Below are 18,220 nucleotides of genomic sequence, written 5' to 3'. Positions count from 1 at the left end.
CTGTTAACTGGTCTGTTGACTGGACAGCTGGGAGCAGTGCTAGTTGTGCAGTCTCACAGCAGCGGGAAGGAAGGGCCTCCGATATCTCTCCTTCACGCACTTGGGGTGAAGGAGTCTGTCACTGAAGGAGCTACTCAGTGTAGTGACAGTGTCCTGCATGGGGTGGGAGTCGTTGTCCAGCAGCGATGTTATCTTTGCCATCATCCTCCTCTCTCCCACTGCCTGTACTGAGTCGAGGGGGCAACCCAGGACAGAGCTGGTCATATTTCCCCAACTTATTTTAAAGATCAAAGTGATTTGATATGAGTCCTTTTTTTCCCCCATTATCCTTTGAAAATCTGTGTCCATTTGTGGCTTGGTTCTCCAATATCTCATGTTTCTCCAGAGATAGGAGGCCATTAGGCCCATTGGGTCTATGTTGCCACTCAGAGCAATCCCATCAACCCAATCACCCATTTGATTCACTGTAACCTGTTCTATCTCACGTACCTACCAGCCCCAGAGTCTGATTCTTCGTCACCCACTGATACTACGGATAAATTAGAGGTGAACATAATGACAAGATAAACTGGATAATGACAAGATAAATTGGAGGAACAGCACCTCATATTTCGCCTGTGCTCTACTATAGTGCTCTATGTTCAATATTAAATCCAAACCTTCTGTGTGATTTTGTACACCAATATTCCATAACGACGAGGTAGAGAGATGGACAAATTAGTGTGAGGTCTTACGCCCTTCCTTTTAACAGCAACATGTTACAACAGAAACTCTTGGGCATTTTGCCAACATAAACTAACCTGAAACCTCAAAGGGTTTGATTAGGCCCAAATTAATCCAATTTCCTTCTCCTCCCATTTAGACAAAGGCACTTGGTCACGGCCAAAAATACGGATAAGACATTAGCATTGACCTCCAGAGTGGAAATGGACAAACTCTACTTAATGGAATCTCTGAGGGGAGAGAGTAGACTATTTGAAGGCCTATCATTGCTGCTCTGATGAACAAATGGAGGCTATTAGTTGGTTCCCCCTACACACCCTTCCAATAAGTGCTGTGATGGGAATGGATGACGGTTCCTAGCTTTCTGGGCAGGGCAACGAAAACATTATTCCAACGTTTCACCAATATGACTGCTTACCGTAATTAATATAAAGTCCCCACACTTCTCCCGATGTAAAAATAGAGGGACTTAGTCAGCTGAAGTTATTCTAACTGGGAGCAAAAGAAGGGTGAGGGGTGGCCCTGGATGGAACCTGGAACATTACAACAGAGAACAGGTCCTCTGGCATCTGACCTTAGGAGGGCACGGTGGTTCAACGGCAGACTTGCAGCTTTATGGGACTTTGGTTAGGCTGCATTTTTAATAAAAGCACGTCTCTCCAATACGATCAGGTTTGTAGGTATATTGGCATGGTATTTGTAAAAATTGTCACTGGTGTGTGTTGGACAATGCTAATATGCGGGGATCATTGGTTGGCACCCATTTCCACGCTGTATCTATAAACTAAACTAAACTAAAGTCATTTTGCAGCTTTAGAGAACTTTGTTGAGGTGACCGACAGTTGGCGTGGATTCAGTGGGCTGAAGGTCCAGTTTCCATTGCTGTATTTGTAATTAAACCAAACCAAACGAATCTACCTGCCCTTGGTCCATAAATTGACTTGGTGATTCAAGTACTTGTCTACATGTGACTTTAATGTTGTGAGATACCAATATATGGTGTGGCTTAGAGTTAAATTATGTTTTGCTATGTTCCTGTGAAATTACTTTGGGATAAGAAAATAACTGCAGATGCTGATACAAATCGATTTATTCACAAAATGCTGGAGTAACTCAGCAGGTCAGGCAGCATCTCGGGAGAGAAGGAATGGGTGACGTTTCGGGTCGAGACCCTTCTTCAGCAGGTCAGGCAGCATCTCGGGAGAGAAGGAATGGGTGACGTCTCGACCCGAAACGTCACCCATTCCTTCTCTCCCGAGATGCTGCCTGACCTGCTGAGTTACTCCAGCATTTTGTGAATAAATTACTTTGGGATGTTTATTGCTGGGGATTAGAAAACATAGAAAACATAGAAAAATAGGCGCAGGAGTAGGCCAGTTGGCCCTTCGAGCCAGCAACGCCATTCAATATGATCATGGCTGATCATCTAAATTCAGTAGCCCGTTCCTGGTTTTCCCCCATATCTCTTGATTCTTTTAGCCTGAAGAGCTAAATCTAACTCTCTCTTGAAAACGTCCAGTGGATTGGCCTCCACTGCCTTCTGTGGCGGAGAATGCCACAGATTATTTTTCTGTTTTTCCCTCCGACCCGAGACGTCACCGATTCCTTTTCTCCAGAGATGCTGCCTGACCCGCTGAGTTAGTCCAGCGCTTAATGACTATCTAACACCAATAACAGATGTACTCCCCCAGCATGATCAGATGGAAACTTGGCAAAAACAAGTGGCTTTCTTTCGGCTGTTGTCACGATGAAATAAACTTCGACTGCTGAGAGTCCAAACTTGGTAATGGCTTCATTCGAGTCTGTCCCTGCTCCCTGCGAATAATCACATTGGAGTGTCTGGACTCTAGCAAGAGAACGCAAGGTCAACTCTTGACTTTGTTCCCTTCTTATTAATAACCATTAAAGTTGACGGCAAGCAACATCAAAGGGCGTCGTCAATAAATTTATTTACTCTAAGTTTAGCTTAGAGATAGAGTATGGAAACAGGCCCTTCAGCCCACACTGTCTGTGCCGACCAAAGGTCACCTGTGCTGACCAACGATTTACACAGAAGATGGTGGCTGCCTCCAATGCATTGCCAGGGGTTGGTAGTGGAGGCAGATACGATAGTGGCATTTAAGAGGCACATGGATATGCAGGGAATGGAGGGATACGGGTTAACGCACAGGGGGATAAGAGATGCTCTTGGATGTTAGACGTTACACTTTGGAGATACAGTGGGGAAACAGGCCCTTCGGCCCACCGGGTCCGCGCCGACCAGCGATCACCCCGTGCACTAGTTCTATCCTACACACACACGGGATAATTTACAGAAGACAATTAAACTACAAACCTGTACGTACGTCTTTGGGATGCGGGAGGAAACCGGAGCACCCGGACAAACCCCACACGGCCACGGGGAGAACGTGCAAACTCCGCACAGACAGCACCCGTAGTCAGGATAGAACCCTTATCTCTGGCGCTGTAAGGCAGCAACTCTACTGCTGCGCCACCGTGCCACCATTTAATTAGACTGTAATGAAATACTACCATGGTAAGGACTGGGACCATAGACGATAACCATAATTAATTGCAAAAGGGCCAAATATAGTTGTCTGTGGTTCGTTACATTTCATTAGTGCTTAAAGATCTTTTGTTTATTTTCACTTTTGACTGCCGTTATAAGTGTTCAGATTTTTGCTTTCTAATCCCAACCCATTAAATCCTCTCATGCCAAGTATGTTTGCACCTAGGTAAAAATGAATGTCAACCAATACACCACAAGGCTGTCCAAACGTCACCCATTCTTTCTCTCCAGAGATGCTGCCTGTCCCACTGAGTTACTCCAGCATTTAGTGTCTACCTGAAAGAATGTGTCTACCTTTCAAAACTATATTCTGCACACTGTACCTTCCCCTTTACACTACCTACTGGACTTGAGTTTGACTTGATTGTGTTTGTGTGTAGTATTATCTGATCTGATTCAGTAACAACGCATGTTACTTCACCTCAGTATACATGACAACAATAGACCTAAACCTAAACCTAGAAGTCAAGTCAAGTCAAGTTTATTTGTCACATACACATACACGATGTGCAGTGAAATGAAAGTGGCAATGCCTGCGGATTGTGCACAAAAAAAAGTTACAATTACAGCATGTAAATTAAAATTAATACAGAAAAGAAAATGTAGTCCCTGGAGTTATAATAGTTAACAGTCCTGATGGCCTGTGGGAAGAAACTCCGTCTCATCCTCTCTGTTTTCACAGCGTGACAGCGGAATCGTTTGCCTGACCGTAGTAGCTGGAACAGTCCGTTGCTGGGGGGGCAGGGGTCCCTCATGATCTTGCTTGCTCTGGATCTGCACCTCCTGATGTATAGGTCCTGCAGGGGGACGAGTGTAGTTCCCATGGTGCATTCTGCCGAACGCACTACTCTCCGCAGGGCCATCCTGTCCTGGGCAGAGCAGTTCCATTTAGCCACTCTCTCTTCTCATCGCTCCTGTTGGACAAAAAACACGTACCACCACATTCAAGAACAGCTTCATCCCTGCTACCATAACAATACTGGCATAAACTAGGGCAAGGGTTCCCAACCTGGGGTAAATTTCACCTGCCATTATTATTATTTGAACTTAAAATAATCATGTTAAAAACAGCAACTAAAAATATAAATGTATATTTATACATTTCAATGTAACTTCCTCCATTAGCACCAAAGGCACGACGGTGAGTAAGGTGGGCCTAAAATTGTCACGCTATCGTGTACCGGTTTGGCTGTAGTTCAGGAACAAACAAACAAACAAACGAGAGTTTTAGTATATAGATGGGCCAAATGCAGGCAAATGGCTGTGATGGTTCATGTTGGTCGGTATGGATGAGTTAGGCCGAGGGGCCGGTTTCCATGCTCATGACTCCGTGACTGTTATCTATACAAGCACTGATTTATTCACAAAATGCTGGAGTAACTCAGCATGTCAGGCAGCATCTCAGGAGAGAAGGAATGGGTGACGTTTCGGGTCGAGACCCTTCTTCAGACTGAAGAAGGGTCTCGACCCGAAACGTCGCCCATTCCTTCTCTCCTGAGATGCTGCCTGACCTGCTGAGTTACTCCAGCATTTTGTGAATAAATACCTTCGATTTGTACCAGCATCTGCAGTTATTTTATAGACAATAGAATAGACAATAGAAAATAGGTGCAGGAGAAGGCCATTCGGCCCTTCGAGCCAGCACCGCCATTCAATGTGATCATGGCTGATCATTCTCAATCAGTACCCCGTTCCTGCCTTCTCCCCATACCCCCTGACTCCGCTATCCTTAAGAGCTCTATCTAGCTCTCTCTTGAATGTATTCAGAGAATTGGCCTCCACTGCCTTCTGAGGCAGAGAATTCCACGGATTCACAACTCTCTGACTAAAAAAGTTTTTCCTCATCTCTGTTCTAAATGGCCTACCCCTTATTCTTAAACTGTGGCCCCTGGTTTTGGACTCCCCCAACATTGGGAACATGTTTCCTGCCTCTAACGTGTCCAACCCCTTAATAATCTTATACGTTTCGATAAGATCCCCTCTCATCCTTCTAAATTCCAGTGTATTTCTTATACACTTATACAAGCACTTAGATCATCAGGCCATAGGAGGCTGGGGAACCAATTGCTGCCAATGGGATGGGTATAGATGGGTCAGCACGGACATGCTGGGCCGAAGGGCCTGTTTCCATGCTGTGTGACTGTTATTCACTCGCACTTACCAAGTGATTGGAGGAGGATGAGTCCAGTTCAAAGTGTCGAGACCTTTTGGAAGTTTGTAGCAGCCACTTCTTTTCCTCGACGAAGAACAACTATAATTAGTCTTCAGTGGGCTTGGCCAAGCAAGCATGGTTTTAATTGAGCAAATAATGAAGAATTCTTTCCATGGGCAGGAGAGCCAGTAACCAGAGGAAGCAGATCGGAGATAACCGGTAAATGAACTAGAGGGGAGATGAAGAGATTTGTTTTTATTTACGAGTTATTTTGTTTTTAGGTTAGACGTACAGCCTGGAAACAGCCAACCAAGTGCGCACGAACCAGCGATCCCCGGCACACTAGCACTACCCTACACACTACGGACAATTTACAATTTTGCCGAAGCCAAATAACCTGCAAACCTGTATGCATTTGGAGTGTGGGAGGAAACCGGAGCACCCGGAGAAAACCCAAAGATCACAGAAGACAGACACAGGTCATGGGGAGAACGTACAAACTCCGCACAGACAGCACCCGTGGTCGGGATGGAACCCCGGTCTCTGGGGCTGTAAGGCAGCAACTCTACCGCTGCGCCACCGTGCCACCAATGATCATAGAGCCATAGAGTTATACAGCACAGAAACAGGCCCTTCGGCCCAACTTGCCCATGCTGACCATAATATCTCATCTTTGCTGGTTCCATCTTCCCATGTTTGGCTTCATATCCTACTTAGCCTTTCCTATCCATGTACCTGTCCAAATATCTTTTAAATGTTGTTATAGTACTTGTCTCATCTACCTCGTCTGGCAACTCATTTCACATTGCCACTACCCTCTGGGTGAAAAAGATGCACCTAGGTTCCTATTAAATCTTTCCCCTCTCACCTTAAACTTATGTCCTCTAGTTCTTAATTCCCCTGCCCTGGGTTAAAGACTCTGCATTCACCCGATCTATTCCCCTCATGATTTTATACACCCCTATAAGATCACCCCTCAGCCTCCTGTGCTCCGAGGAATAAAGTCCTATAGACTTTAGCCACTGCCACACTGCCTTGCTTTCAAACTTATACACATTGTGTTCCTACTAAGATATTTTTCCAGAATCCCTCTGGTCCTGACCTACCATCTACCTCATTGGAGACCCTCGGATTATCTTTGATCGGACTTTATCTTGCACTAAACAATATTCCTTTCATCGTGTGTCTGTACACTGTGGACAGCTCGATTGTAATCATGTATAGTCTTTCCACTGACTGGTTAGCACGCAATAAAAAGTTCTTCACAGTACCTCGGTACACGTGACAATAAATTAAACTAACTAAACTAGTCCGCATGTTTCCAATTAAGAAACATCAAAAATACATCACACTAAGGCAGACACAAAATGCTGGAGTAACTCAACGGGTCAGGCAGTATCTCGGGAGGGAAGGAATGGGTGACATTTCGGGTCGTGACTCTTCTTCAGTCTGAAGAAGGGTGTCATACCTTCTTTCCCAAGATGCTGCCTGACCCGCTGAGTTACTCCAGCATTTTGTGCCTACCTTCGATTTTAACCAGCATCTGCAGTTTTATTCACACACATCTCACTAATCTCATTTTTGTGTACAAAAAATATAATTCCTAAATTATTATTCTACCTTGGTACACGTGACAACTAAACTATAAAAAACCCAAGGATTTCCAGGCACCACACCAAGACAAAAATACTACAAAGTTGGTGGCATTCAAAGCAATAAAGTAAAATTGAAAAGGTTTCCCTGTAAACATCTTGTCTTTAAGCACTTTGAAAATATTTATCTCTTCTCGATATGCTGCCAAGCACTTAAAAAAAATCAAACATGTTAGCTTCTGACCACCCCAGTGCTTCTTTATAAGTTAATAAGTGATGGGAGCAGAATTAGGCCATTCGGCCCATCAAGTCTACTCCTCCATTCAATCATGGCTGATCCATCTCTCCCTCCTAACCCCATTCTCCTGCCTTCTCCCCATAGCCTCTGACACCCGTACTAATCAATTCTTGTCCCATTTCCAAATGTTAAAGCCATCGCTGGTACAAGAAAATCAGCATCAGTCCTGAACGTAGAACATAGAATGGAACAGCACAGAAACTGGCCCTTCGGCCCACAGTGTCCATGCTGATCTCCTCCTCCTGCACCTGATCCATATTCCTCCATTCCCTGCATAGCCAGGGTCTATCTAAAAGCCTCTTGCATGTCCCGACCTTATCTGCTTCCACCACCAACCCAACCCCTGGAGAACATGGATCGTCGATGTTTCGAGTCATGCCTGAAGAAGGGTCCCAACCCAAAACATCACCTATCCATGTTCTCCAGAGATGCTGCCTGACCCGCTGAGTTACTCCAGCACTCTGTGAAACGTCACCTATCCATGTTCTCCAGAGATGCTGCCTGATCCGCTGAGTTACTCCAGCACTCTGTGAAACGTCACCTATCCATGTTCTCCACAGATGCTGCCTGACCCGCAGAGTTACTCCAGCACTTTGTGTCCATCTTCACCTACACTTTAATGTAGACACAAGGAACTGCAGATGCTGAGTTACTCCAGCACTTTGTGTCTTTTTTTGTTGTTGTAAACCAGCATCTGCAGTTCCTTGCATCTAAAATTAAAGAATATATAATGATAGATACAAAGTGCTGGAGTAACTCAGCGGGTCAGGCAACATCTCTGGAGAAAAAGGAAGGGTGACGTATCGGTTTAGGACACTTATTCAGTACGTACTAAGGATTGCAAAGAGAATTTTTAGAAACTTTTAACAGAGTAGGAGGAAGAAAAGCATTTAATCTTTCCACATCAACGTAAAACAAGTGCTTAAAGGGCCTGTCCCAGTTAGGCGATTTTAAGGCGACTGCCAGCAACTAGGCTGTTGCCGAACATTTGCCGGGGTGTCGCGGGCATGATCGTGAGGAGTCTTCAATGAATCGTAGCGAATCTCGGCGCGTCGCAGAAAAATTTACCTGCTAGAAATTTCTCGGCGACAACTGGCTTGTCGCCAGGTATGGCAGCTTATTGCGGGCGCTGTCTGTCGCACGCTGTCCCCAGGTTTGCTAGGTTGTCGCAGATGCGTTTAGAAGCACGTAATATTAAATTAAGAAAAGGCATTTGAAGATACCAGAAGATAGTTTTGTTTATCCAATTTATTTACCGTCAGGACATTTGACAGGTAGATTGGAGGCGGCAGTTTGACGGTCAGGTAAGCGTGGGGATTTCGCGATGTTTACGAAGACGGTGTAATCTCTTGGCCAGGTGCTGGTTTCACAAAAAAAGTAACTTGTCTCGACCTGACTCGGCATTGTAGTGGTCATTGTCGTGGTCATTGTCGTGGTCATTGTCGTGGTCATTGTCATTGTCGTGGTCATTGTCGTGGTCATTGTCATGGTCATTGTCATGGTCATTGTCGTGGTCATTGTCGTGGTCATTGTCGTGGTCATTGTCGTGGTCATTGTCGCGATCATTGTCGTGGTCATTGTCGTGGTCATTGTCGCGGTCATTGTCGTGGTCATTGTCGCGGTCATTGTCGTGGTCATTGTCGCGGTCATTGTCGTGGTCACTGTCGTGGTCACTGTCGCGGTCACTGTCGCGGTCATTGTCGCGGTCATTGTCGTGGTCATTGTCGCGGTCACTGTCGCGGTCACTGTCGTGGTCATTGTCGTGGTCATTGTCGTGGTCATTGTCGTGGGGTAAAAGAAAATTTCGGCGATCTGCTACGACTTGACAGTCGCCGGCAGTCGCCTTAAAAATCGCGTAACTGGGACAGGCCCTTTATGGGTTGGAAACTTCCAGCCTTGACTGAAAGCTCCGGGTGCTAAAATGAAATGGATATCCAGCGTTTATTATGAGCGACAAACCTGTTTGTTTTAGTGGGTGGATCACAATAGCTAAATAGAGATGTTGCACTCCTAATATAGCAATCAAGCCACTCGAGCCAAATACCTTCACTTACATGGAATCTCCCTGTCTATGTAATGTATTTACGTCACCTCAATCTAGCTTCAAACTTTACTTTAGAGTCTTACAGCAAGGAAGCAAGCCCTTCGGCCCAACTTGCCCACTAGACTTACTTTAGACTTTAGAGATACAGCGTGGAAACAGGCCCTTCGGCCCATCGAGTCCGCGCCGACCAGCGATACACTAGCAATATCCTACTCACACTAGGGACAATTTACAATTAACAGAAGCCAATTAACCTACAAACCCGCACGTCTTTGGAGTGTGGGAGGAAACCGGAGCACCCGGAGGAAACCCACGTGGTCACAGGGAGAACGTACAAACTCCACACAGACAGCACCGGAGATCAGGATTGAACCAGGTCTCTGGCGCCGTAAGGCAGCAACTCTACCAGCTGGTGGAACTGTTACCTCCAGGTTTGATCCTGACCTCCGGGGCTGTCTGTGTGGAGTTTGCACGTTATCCCTGTGACCATGTGGGGGCTGCAGTTCCCTCCCTCATCCCCAAGTTAATACCTCTGAAAACGGAGGTCCCGAATGTGCAAGGAGTGGATGACAAGTTTGAATAACGTAGAACTAGTGTGAACAGATGATCGATGGCTAGTACGGGCTCTGTAGGCCGAAGGGCATCATTCCATGCTTTATCTTTCAATCAATTCAATCAATCGGCGTGTGGCCCAGTGGGAATCAGAATGTATATTATAACAGGAGAAATAAAGAACTGTAGATGTTGGTAAAAGGACACAAAGTGCTGGTTTAACTCAACGGGTCAGGCAGCATCTCTGGTGACGTTTTGGGTCGGGACCCTATTCCTCCAGAGATGTTGCCCGACCCGCTGAGTTACTCCAGTGCTTTGTACCTTTTTTTTTTGCAGAAACAAGGAACTGCAGATGCTGTTTTCCAAAAATGTGCACAAAGTGCTGGAGTCACTCAGCGGGTCAGGCAGCATCTCGGGGCAACATGGATAGGTGACGTTTCAGGTCGGGACCCTCCGTCAGATTGATTGTAGAAGTTGCCTTGTGTGAAAACATGGGCAACTGAGGTTCTGCTCAGAGGAGGTGTCTTCTGGTTTGGATTAAACACCAATGTGTTGAAGACTGGATTAGAATCTCAAGTATCTTCCTGGCACATTTTAAATGCAATGAGGCTTCTTGCTACCAGCATGCTGACAGCGAGATCCAGTCTCCCACTCATGTTAGACATTACACTTTGTGTCCTTTTGTGTATTAACCAGCAACTGTTTCTCCCAAAGGTACTAGAGGAGCATGATGGACCACTCCGCTGAAATCGCCTGTACTGAAGTGTAGTACGCAAAGGAGCCATTTTAGTAAGCAAAACCCGCCGTTCGCTCTGCCTCTCACAGTGTAATCAGTGTTGTGGGGGAACAGTATGTGTGATGATACCATTAAAATGCAGAATATATCTCATCTATCAATTCACAGATTTTTGTTATTTTTCTTTTAAAATGTTTCTGCAAGTTCCTGCCCACTAAAATGGCGCCGTGACGTACTACGGTTTATAGGGTCAAGTAGTCTACAGACAGCACCCGTAGTCAGGATGGAACCCGGGTCTCTGGCGCTGTGGGGCAGCAACTCTACCGCTGCGCCACTGTGCCTCTCCTCTCAGTGAGAAAAGAATCCTCGTTTCCTTTCGAATCTTTTATCTTTATCTAGAAGGTTTCCAGGGATATTTCCGCCTCCTCGTTTAATTCTGATGTTTCTACGCCAAATTAGGTTTGCTGTAACTTGTGATCACATAGCACATTACAGTACATTATAGCCCATGATCCTTGCACTCAACATAATGCCAACGTAAACTAATCTCTTCCGCCTGTCCATATCCCTGCATTCCCTGCGTGTCTGTGTAGCTATCCAAAAGTCTATTCAATGCCACTATCAAATCTGCCTTCACCACCTCTCCTGGCAGCGCCTTTCAGGCCCAGCGGTAGAGTTGCCGCCTCACAGCGCCAGAGACCCGGGTTCGATCCTGACTACGGGTGCTGTCTGCACGGATTTTGTACGTTCTCCCCGTGATCTGCGTGGGTTTTCTCCGGGTGCTCCGGTTTCCTCCCACACAAAGACGTTCAGGGTTGTAGGTTAATTGGCTTGGTGTAAATGTAAAATTGTTCCTCATGTGTGTGTAGGATAGTGTTAATGTTGCTGTAACTTGTCCTTTGATCCACTGAGTCTGTGCCGACCAGAGATCCCCGCATAATCCTACACACACACGGGACAATTTACATTTATACCAAGTGCACAAATCCAAGCCAATTAACCTACAAACCTGTACGTCTTTGGAGTGTGGGAGTACACTGTAAGTAGAATAAGTACATGCAGCCTATCGAATGTTTTATAAAGCAGCAATCTTGACTTTCTGACTTGTGCTCAATGCCCCATGGAGTTGTCAGAACTGACATTTCTAACAGGTGGTGGCAATCATTAGTGGCACATGAAGACACACAGTCAAGCTAACTATTAATTGGTGTAGGAAGGGACTGCAGATGCTGGTTCACACCGAAGATGGACACCAAAATGCTGGAGTAACTCAGCGGGACAGGCAGCATCTCTGGAGGGAAGGAATGGGCGACGTTTCGGGTCGAGACCCTTCACCAGAAGACACCTCCTCTGAGCAGAACCTCAGTTGCCCATGTTTTCACACAAGGCAACATCTACAATCAATCTTTAGTTACTGGCCACTGTTTTTCCTATCCACTTAATCTACACCTTGCAATGATCCTAGACACATGGTTAGATCTTCTCTCGGCCAAAGGAAATAAATACCAGTTCAAAGAAAATAATCGTTCCAAAGAAATCAATTCCAGCTGGACCTTCATCCAGCATAACTGCACACCAGTTCACACATTCTCTCCATGTTCCCTGGAAATATGCTCTTTAATTTTCTGCCCTTTTATTCCACATTCTTTTTATTTTCTCAGTTGCACTGCCTTATGAGGCCAAGTACGGAATGTTTTGCCTGGTTAGCAAAACAAAGTTTTTCACTGTATCTCAACACACCTGGGGATAATAAACCAATACTAATTTAGAGTTACAAAATGCCTGAGTAACTCAGCGGGACTGGCAGCATCTCTGGAGAGAAGGAACGGGTGACATTTCGGGTCGAGTCTGGTGAAGGGTCTCGACCCGAAACGTCGCCCATTCCTTCCCTCCAGAGATGCTGCCTGTCCCGCTGAGTTACTCCAGCATTTTGGTGTCCATCTTCCTACACCAATTAATAGTTAGCTTGACTGTGTGTCTTCATGTGCCACTAATGATTGCCACCACCTGTTAGAAATTACAGTTCTGACAACTCCATGGGGCATTGAGCACAAGTCAGAAAGTCAAGATTGCTGCTTTATAAAACATTGGATAGGCTGCATGTACTTATTCTACTTACAGTGTACTCCCACACTCCAAAGACGTACAGGTTTGTAGGTTAATTGGCTTGGATTTGTGCACTTGGTATAAATGTAAATTGTCCCGTGTGTGTGTAGGATTGTGCGGGGATCTCTGGTCGGCACAGACTCAGTGGATCAAAGGACAAGTTACAGCAACATTAACACTATCCAACACACACGAGGGACAATTTTTTACATTTACACCAAGCCAATTAACCTACAACCCTGTACGTCTTTGGAGTGTGGGAGGAGACCGGAGCACCCGGAGAAAACCCACGCAGGTCACGGGGAGAACGTACAAAATCCGTGCAGACAGCACCCGTAGTCAGGATCGAACCCGGGTCTCTGGCGCTGTGAGGCGGCAACTCTACCGCTGCGCCTGAAAGGCGCTGCCAGGAGAGGTGGTGAAGGCAGATTTGATAGTGGCATTGAATAGACTTTTGGATAGCTACACAGACATGCAGGGAATGCAGGGATATGGACAGGCGGAAGAGATTAGTTTATGTTGGCATTATGTTGAGTGCAGGGATCATGGGCTATAATGTACTGTAATGTGCTAGGTGATCACAAGTTACAGCAAACCTAATTTGGCGTAGAAACATCAGAATTAAACGAGGAGGCGGAAATATTCCTGGAAACCTTCTAGATAAAATACAACTCATTGCGTACGGAATCACTAAGTAGCTTAAAATAGTTAAATGGTCATCACAGAAGGATCACGTCCTCAAAATCTCAGCATCCTTCACAGGATGTTTCTTCATAGCTACGCTTCATGTTTATAAACATAGAGACATAGAAAAAATAGGTGCAGAAGTAGGCCATTCAGCCTATCAAGCCAGCACCGCCATTCAACATGATCATGGCTGATTATCAAAATCGAGACCCCGTTCCTGCTTTCACCCCATATCCCGTGATTCTGTTAGCCCTCAGAGCTAAATCTAGTTCTCTCACTGAAAACATCCAGCCCCTGTCCAAACAACTCAACAATCAATAAATCTGAAGCCCCATTCACTGTGGGAACTGCACCGTTGTTTATTGCAACCGGACAACACTGAAGCCACTGTGTGGGACATACAAAGGCTCTTATAGAGGCAAGCGGCTGCTAAACAGGTCCTTCGGCCCAACCCGACCATGCTGTCCAAGATGCCCCATCTAAGGTAGTCCCATGCACTCCTCATCTGAAACTCCTGTCAGAGGAGAGCTCTCCTCTTCATATTAACACGTGGAGACTCGAAACAATGGCGGCACGGTGGCGCAGCGGTAGAGTTGCTGCCTCACAGCGCCGGAGACCCGGGTTCGATCCTGACTGCGGGTGCTGTCTGTACAGAGTTTGAAAGACTGGAGCGACTGAATACACTGGAATTTAGAAGGATGAGAGGAGATCTTATCGAAACGTATAAGACTATTAAGGGGTTGGACACGTTAGAGGCAGGAAACATGTTCCCAATGTTGGGGAGAGTCCAGAACAAGGGGCCACAGTTTAAGAATAAGGGGTAGGCCATTTAGAACTGAGATGAGGAAAAACTTTTTCAGTCAGAGAGTTGTGAATCTGTGGAATTCTCTGCCTCAGATGGCAGTGGAGGCCAATTCTCTGAATGCATTCAAGTGAGAGCTGGATAGAGCTCTTAAGGATAGCGGAGTCAAGGGGTATGGGGAGAAGGCTGGAACGAGGTACTCATTGAGAATGATCAGCCATGATCACATTGAATGGCGGTGCTGGCTCAAAGGGCCGAATGGCCTCCTCCTGCACCTATTGTCTATTGTCTATTGTCTATTGTTTGTACGTTCTCCCCGACCTGCGTGGGTTTTCTCCGAGATCTTCGGTTTCCTCCCACACTCCAAAGACGTGCAGGTTTGTAGGTTAATTGGCTTGGTAAATGGAAAAATTGTCCCTAGTGGGTGTAGGATGGTGTTAATGTGCGGGGATCGCTGGGCGGCATGGACCCGGTGGGCCGAAGGGCCTGTTTCCGCGCTGTATCTCTAATAAAAATAAAGGAATGTTGTAGGATTGGGGGGGGGAGGGGGGGGGGATCAGGGGGGAGGGAAAGGGGAGAAATAGATGCGAGTCCAGTTGGGACACAGGGGATGCAGGAAGAGCATGAGGGAGAAAGCGGAGAAAGATGGATTGTACACTAACACTATCCTACACCCACTAGGGACAGTTTTTACATTTATACCAAGCTAATTAACCTACAAACCTGTACGTCTTTGGAGTGTGGGAGGAAACCGGCGATCTGGGAGAAAACCTACGCGGGTCACGGGGAGAACGTACAAACTCCGTACAGACAGCGCCCGTAGTCGGGATCGAACCCGTGTCTCTGGCGTTTTGAGGCAGCAACTCTACCGCTGTGCCACCGTGACGCCTTAAATATTGCTTGAAAGGATGAATGAATGAATGAATTGGGAACTGCCAAAAGAGTTATTGGGTGAGAGGGGAACAAAACAACTTTTCAGGCTTTATGGAATGAGCAGAGGGAGTAGGACTAATTAGAAAGTTCTTTCAAAAGGGCCAGCACAGCTCAGTGGGCCGAATGGCCGTCTCTTGTGCTGCATGTTATGAAGAACTCCTCTCTCTGTCTCCCCCCCCCACCCTCCCACAATGTTCCCTTGCGAAGACCATGTTCATTTCTCAAGAGACGTTCTAAAAATGTTTATGACTTTTAATGGATCTAACATGACTTCATTTGCCTTTCCCACTCCCACTCATCTTAACCTCTGCTCACCCCTGAAGCCCTTCCGGATGGCAAACTTCCCACTTACCGGAATCTTCACACTATCCGTCCCTTAGCCAGTGGAACACGTTCCCACAGGTTCCCCTCTCAGCCGTATCTTCATCCGATCGGAATCTGGGACAATGTACTCCTCTAGTCAAGGCAGCAGAATCACAGAAGGGGACATCATCTGTCGTGGCCTATTCTGGAGTGTCTCGTAAATTGAAACTGGTGCAAGTCTGTACAAGAGAAAAAAGAAGGGTCTCAACCCGAAGTGTCACCCACTCCTTCTCTCCAGAGTTGCTGCCTGTCCCGCTGAGTTACTCCAGCTTTTTGTGTCCATCTCAAAGTTTGGTTTAGACAATAGACAATAGACAATAGACAATAGGTGCAGGAGTAGGCCATTCAGCCCTTCGAGCCAGCACCGCCATTCAATGCGATCATGGCTGATCACTCAATCAGTACCCCGTTCCTGCCTTCTCCCCATACCCCCTCACTCCGCTATCCTCAAGAGCTCTATCCAGCTCTCTCTTGAAAGCATCCAACGAACTGGCCTCCACTGCCTTCTGAGGCAGAGAATTCCACACCTTCACCACCCTCTGACTGAAAAAGTTCTTCCTCATCTCCGTTCTAAATGGCCTACCCCTTATTCTCAAACTGTGGCCCCTTGTTCTGGACTCCCCTAACATTGGGAACATGTTATCTGCCTTTAATGTGTCCAATCCCCTAATTATCTTATATGTTTCAATAAGATCCCCCCTCATCCTTCTAAATTCCAGTGTATACAAGCCCAATCGCTCCAGCCTTTCAACATACGACAGTCCCGCCATTCCGGGAATTAACCTAGTGAACCTACGCTGCACGCCCTCCATAGCAAGAATATCCTTCCTCAAATTTGGAGACCAAAACTGCACACAGTACTCCAGGTGCGGTCTCACCAGGGCCCGGTACAACTGTAGAAGGACCTCTTTGCTCCTATACTCAACTCCTCTTGTTACGAAGGCCAACATTCCATTGGCTTTCTTCACTGCCTGCTGTACCTGCATGCTTCCTTTCATTGACTGATGCACTAGGACACCCAGATCTCGTTGAACTCCCCCTCCTCCTAACTTGACACCAGTTTAGACATACAGCGTGGCAACAGGACCTCTGGCCCACCGAGTCCACGCCGACCAGCGATCCCCGCGCACTAACACGATCCACCACACACTACACACGGAACAATTTACCATTTTACCGAAGCCAATTAAACTACAAACCTCTACGTTTTTGGAATGTGGGAGGAAACCGGAGCACACGGAGAAAACCCACACAGTTCACGGGGAGAACGTGCAAACTCCGTAAAGACAGCACTCGCAGTCAGGATTGAACCCGGGTCTCTGACGCTGAAAGGCAGCAACTCTGCCAAGCAGGTGATGTTTTTGGTCGGAACCCTTCTTCAGACTTCTGACTCAAAACGTCACCTGCACCTTCTCTCCAGAGATGCTGCCTGACCCGCTGAGTTACTCCAGCATTTTGTGTCTATCTTCGGTGTAAACCAGCAGCTGCAGTTCCTTCCAACACATTTCAGGTTGATGATCTTCCATCAAAATGGAAAAGTTAGGAAATACGAGGAAAAGTTCAAATGCAAACATGTCGTAGGTTGCCTAAAAGAAAGGGGAATGGAAGAAAGGGGGGTCTCAATGATAGTTTGGGGACCAGGCAACTCTTGCTGCTTCTGTTAAGTTCAGAGAAACAGCATGGATGGATGAGAGGAGATCTTATCGAAACGTATAAGATTATTAAGGGGTTGGACACGTTAGAGGCAGGAAACATGTTCCCAATGTTGGGGGAGTACAGAACCAGGGGCCACAGTTTAAGAATAAGGGGTAGGCCATTTAGAACGGAGATGAGGAAAAACTTTTTCAGTCAGAGAGTTGTGAATCTGTGGAATTCTCTGCCTCAGAAGGCAGTGGAGGACAATTCTCTGAATGCATTCAAGAGAGAGCTAGATAGAGCTCTTAAGGATCGCGGAGTCAGGGGGTATGGGGAGAAGGCAGGAACGGGGTACTGATTGAGAATGATCAGCCATGATCACATTGAATGGCGGTGCTGGCTCGAAGGGCCGAATGGCCTCCTCCTGCACCTATTGTCTATTGTCCGAATCTTGGAACTCAGATGACGTGCTTCATTCCATGAAGACAGACACAAAATGCTGGAGTAACTCAGCGGGTCAGGCAGCATCTCAGGAGAGAAGGAATGGGTGACGTTTCGGGTCGAGACCCTTCTTCAGACTGAGGGTCTCGCCCCGAAATGTCACCCATTCCTTCTCTCCCGAGGTGCTGCCTGACCTGCTGAGTTACTCCAGCATTTTGTGTCTACCTTCGATTTGAACCAGCATCTGCAGTTATTTTCCTGCACATCTCTGGAGAGAAGGAATGGGTGACGTTTCGGGTCGAGACCCTTCTTCATTTTGTTTAATTCCATAAAATACAGTTACAGTCAGGGATTCCTCCACCAGGTGATTTGGTCTTTCTCCTGCTTGCTTTGAAAGGTTTTTGCCAAGTCATTGGTGAGCTGGTCTAATTGTGGAGAACAAAGGCAAGTGGGAGGTATTGTTTGGTGACACTTGCTGGTCGACATGTTCTGCTGTTCTTTGTGGAGGCCTAAATATTCTGTTCTCTGGAACATTGTCTTCGCATTAATCTCAGTCCAGTGACTACCGAGGCATTCTTTGCGTTAAT

The 18,220-nt window shown here is 46.5% G+C and overlaps 1 protein-coding gene across 3 annotated transcripts in view; it reads right to left on the bottom strand.

Annotated features, from left to right (window-relative positions):
* Positions 1 to 3,911: 3,911 nt before the first annotated feature.
* LOC144610744 (PDZ domain-containing protein GIPC1-like) overlaps positions 3,912 to 18,220 on the bottom strand; it is a 69,924-nt gene continuing 55,615 nt past the window's right edge. Inside the window, exons 7-8 of one of the 3 annotated variants that reach the window (XR_013549449.1) lie at positions 15,547 to 15,736; positions 5,578 to 5,672 (exon numbers count right to left, since the gene is read on the bottom strand). Coding sequence is in view for 2 of the 3 variants with exons in the window: in XM_078429683.1 (XP_078285809.1) it covers positions 15,684 to 15,736 (53 nt within the window). In the remaining variant the exon portion in view is untranslated. Of the gene's footprint in view, positions 4,207 to 5,577; positions 5,673 to 15,546; positions 15,737 to 18,220 lie in introns of those variants that run through there. The other 2 variants (XM_078429685.1, XM_078429683.1) reach the window with 2 other exon arrangements.

This window comes from Rhinoraja longicauda, chromosome 37, assembly GCF_053455715.1.
Source record: "Rhinoraja longicauda isolate Sanriku21f chromosome 37, sRhiLon1.1, whole genome shotgun sequence".
Classification (NCBI taxonomy): domain Eukaryota; kingdom Metazoa; phylum Chordata; class Chondrichthyes; order Rajiformes; family Arhynchobatidae; genus Rhinoraja; species Rhinoraja longicauda.
The sequence above is the reverse complement of the archived record's forward strand: the minus strand, read 5'-3'. Positions and strand labels throughout refer to the sequence as shown.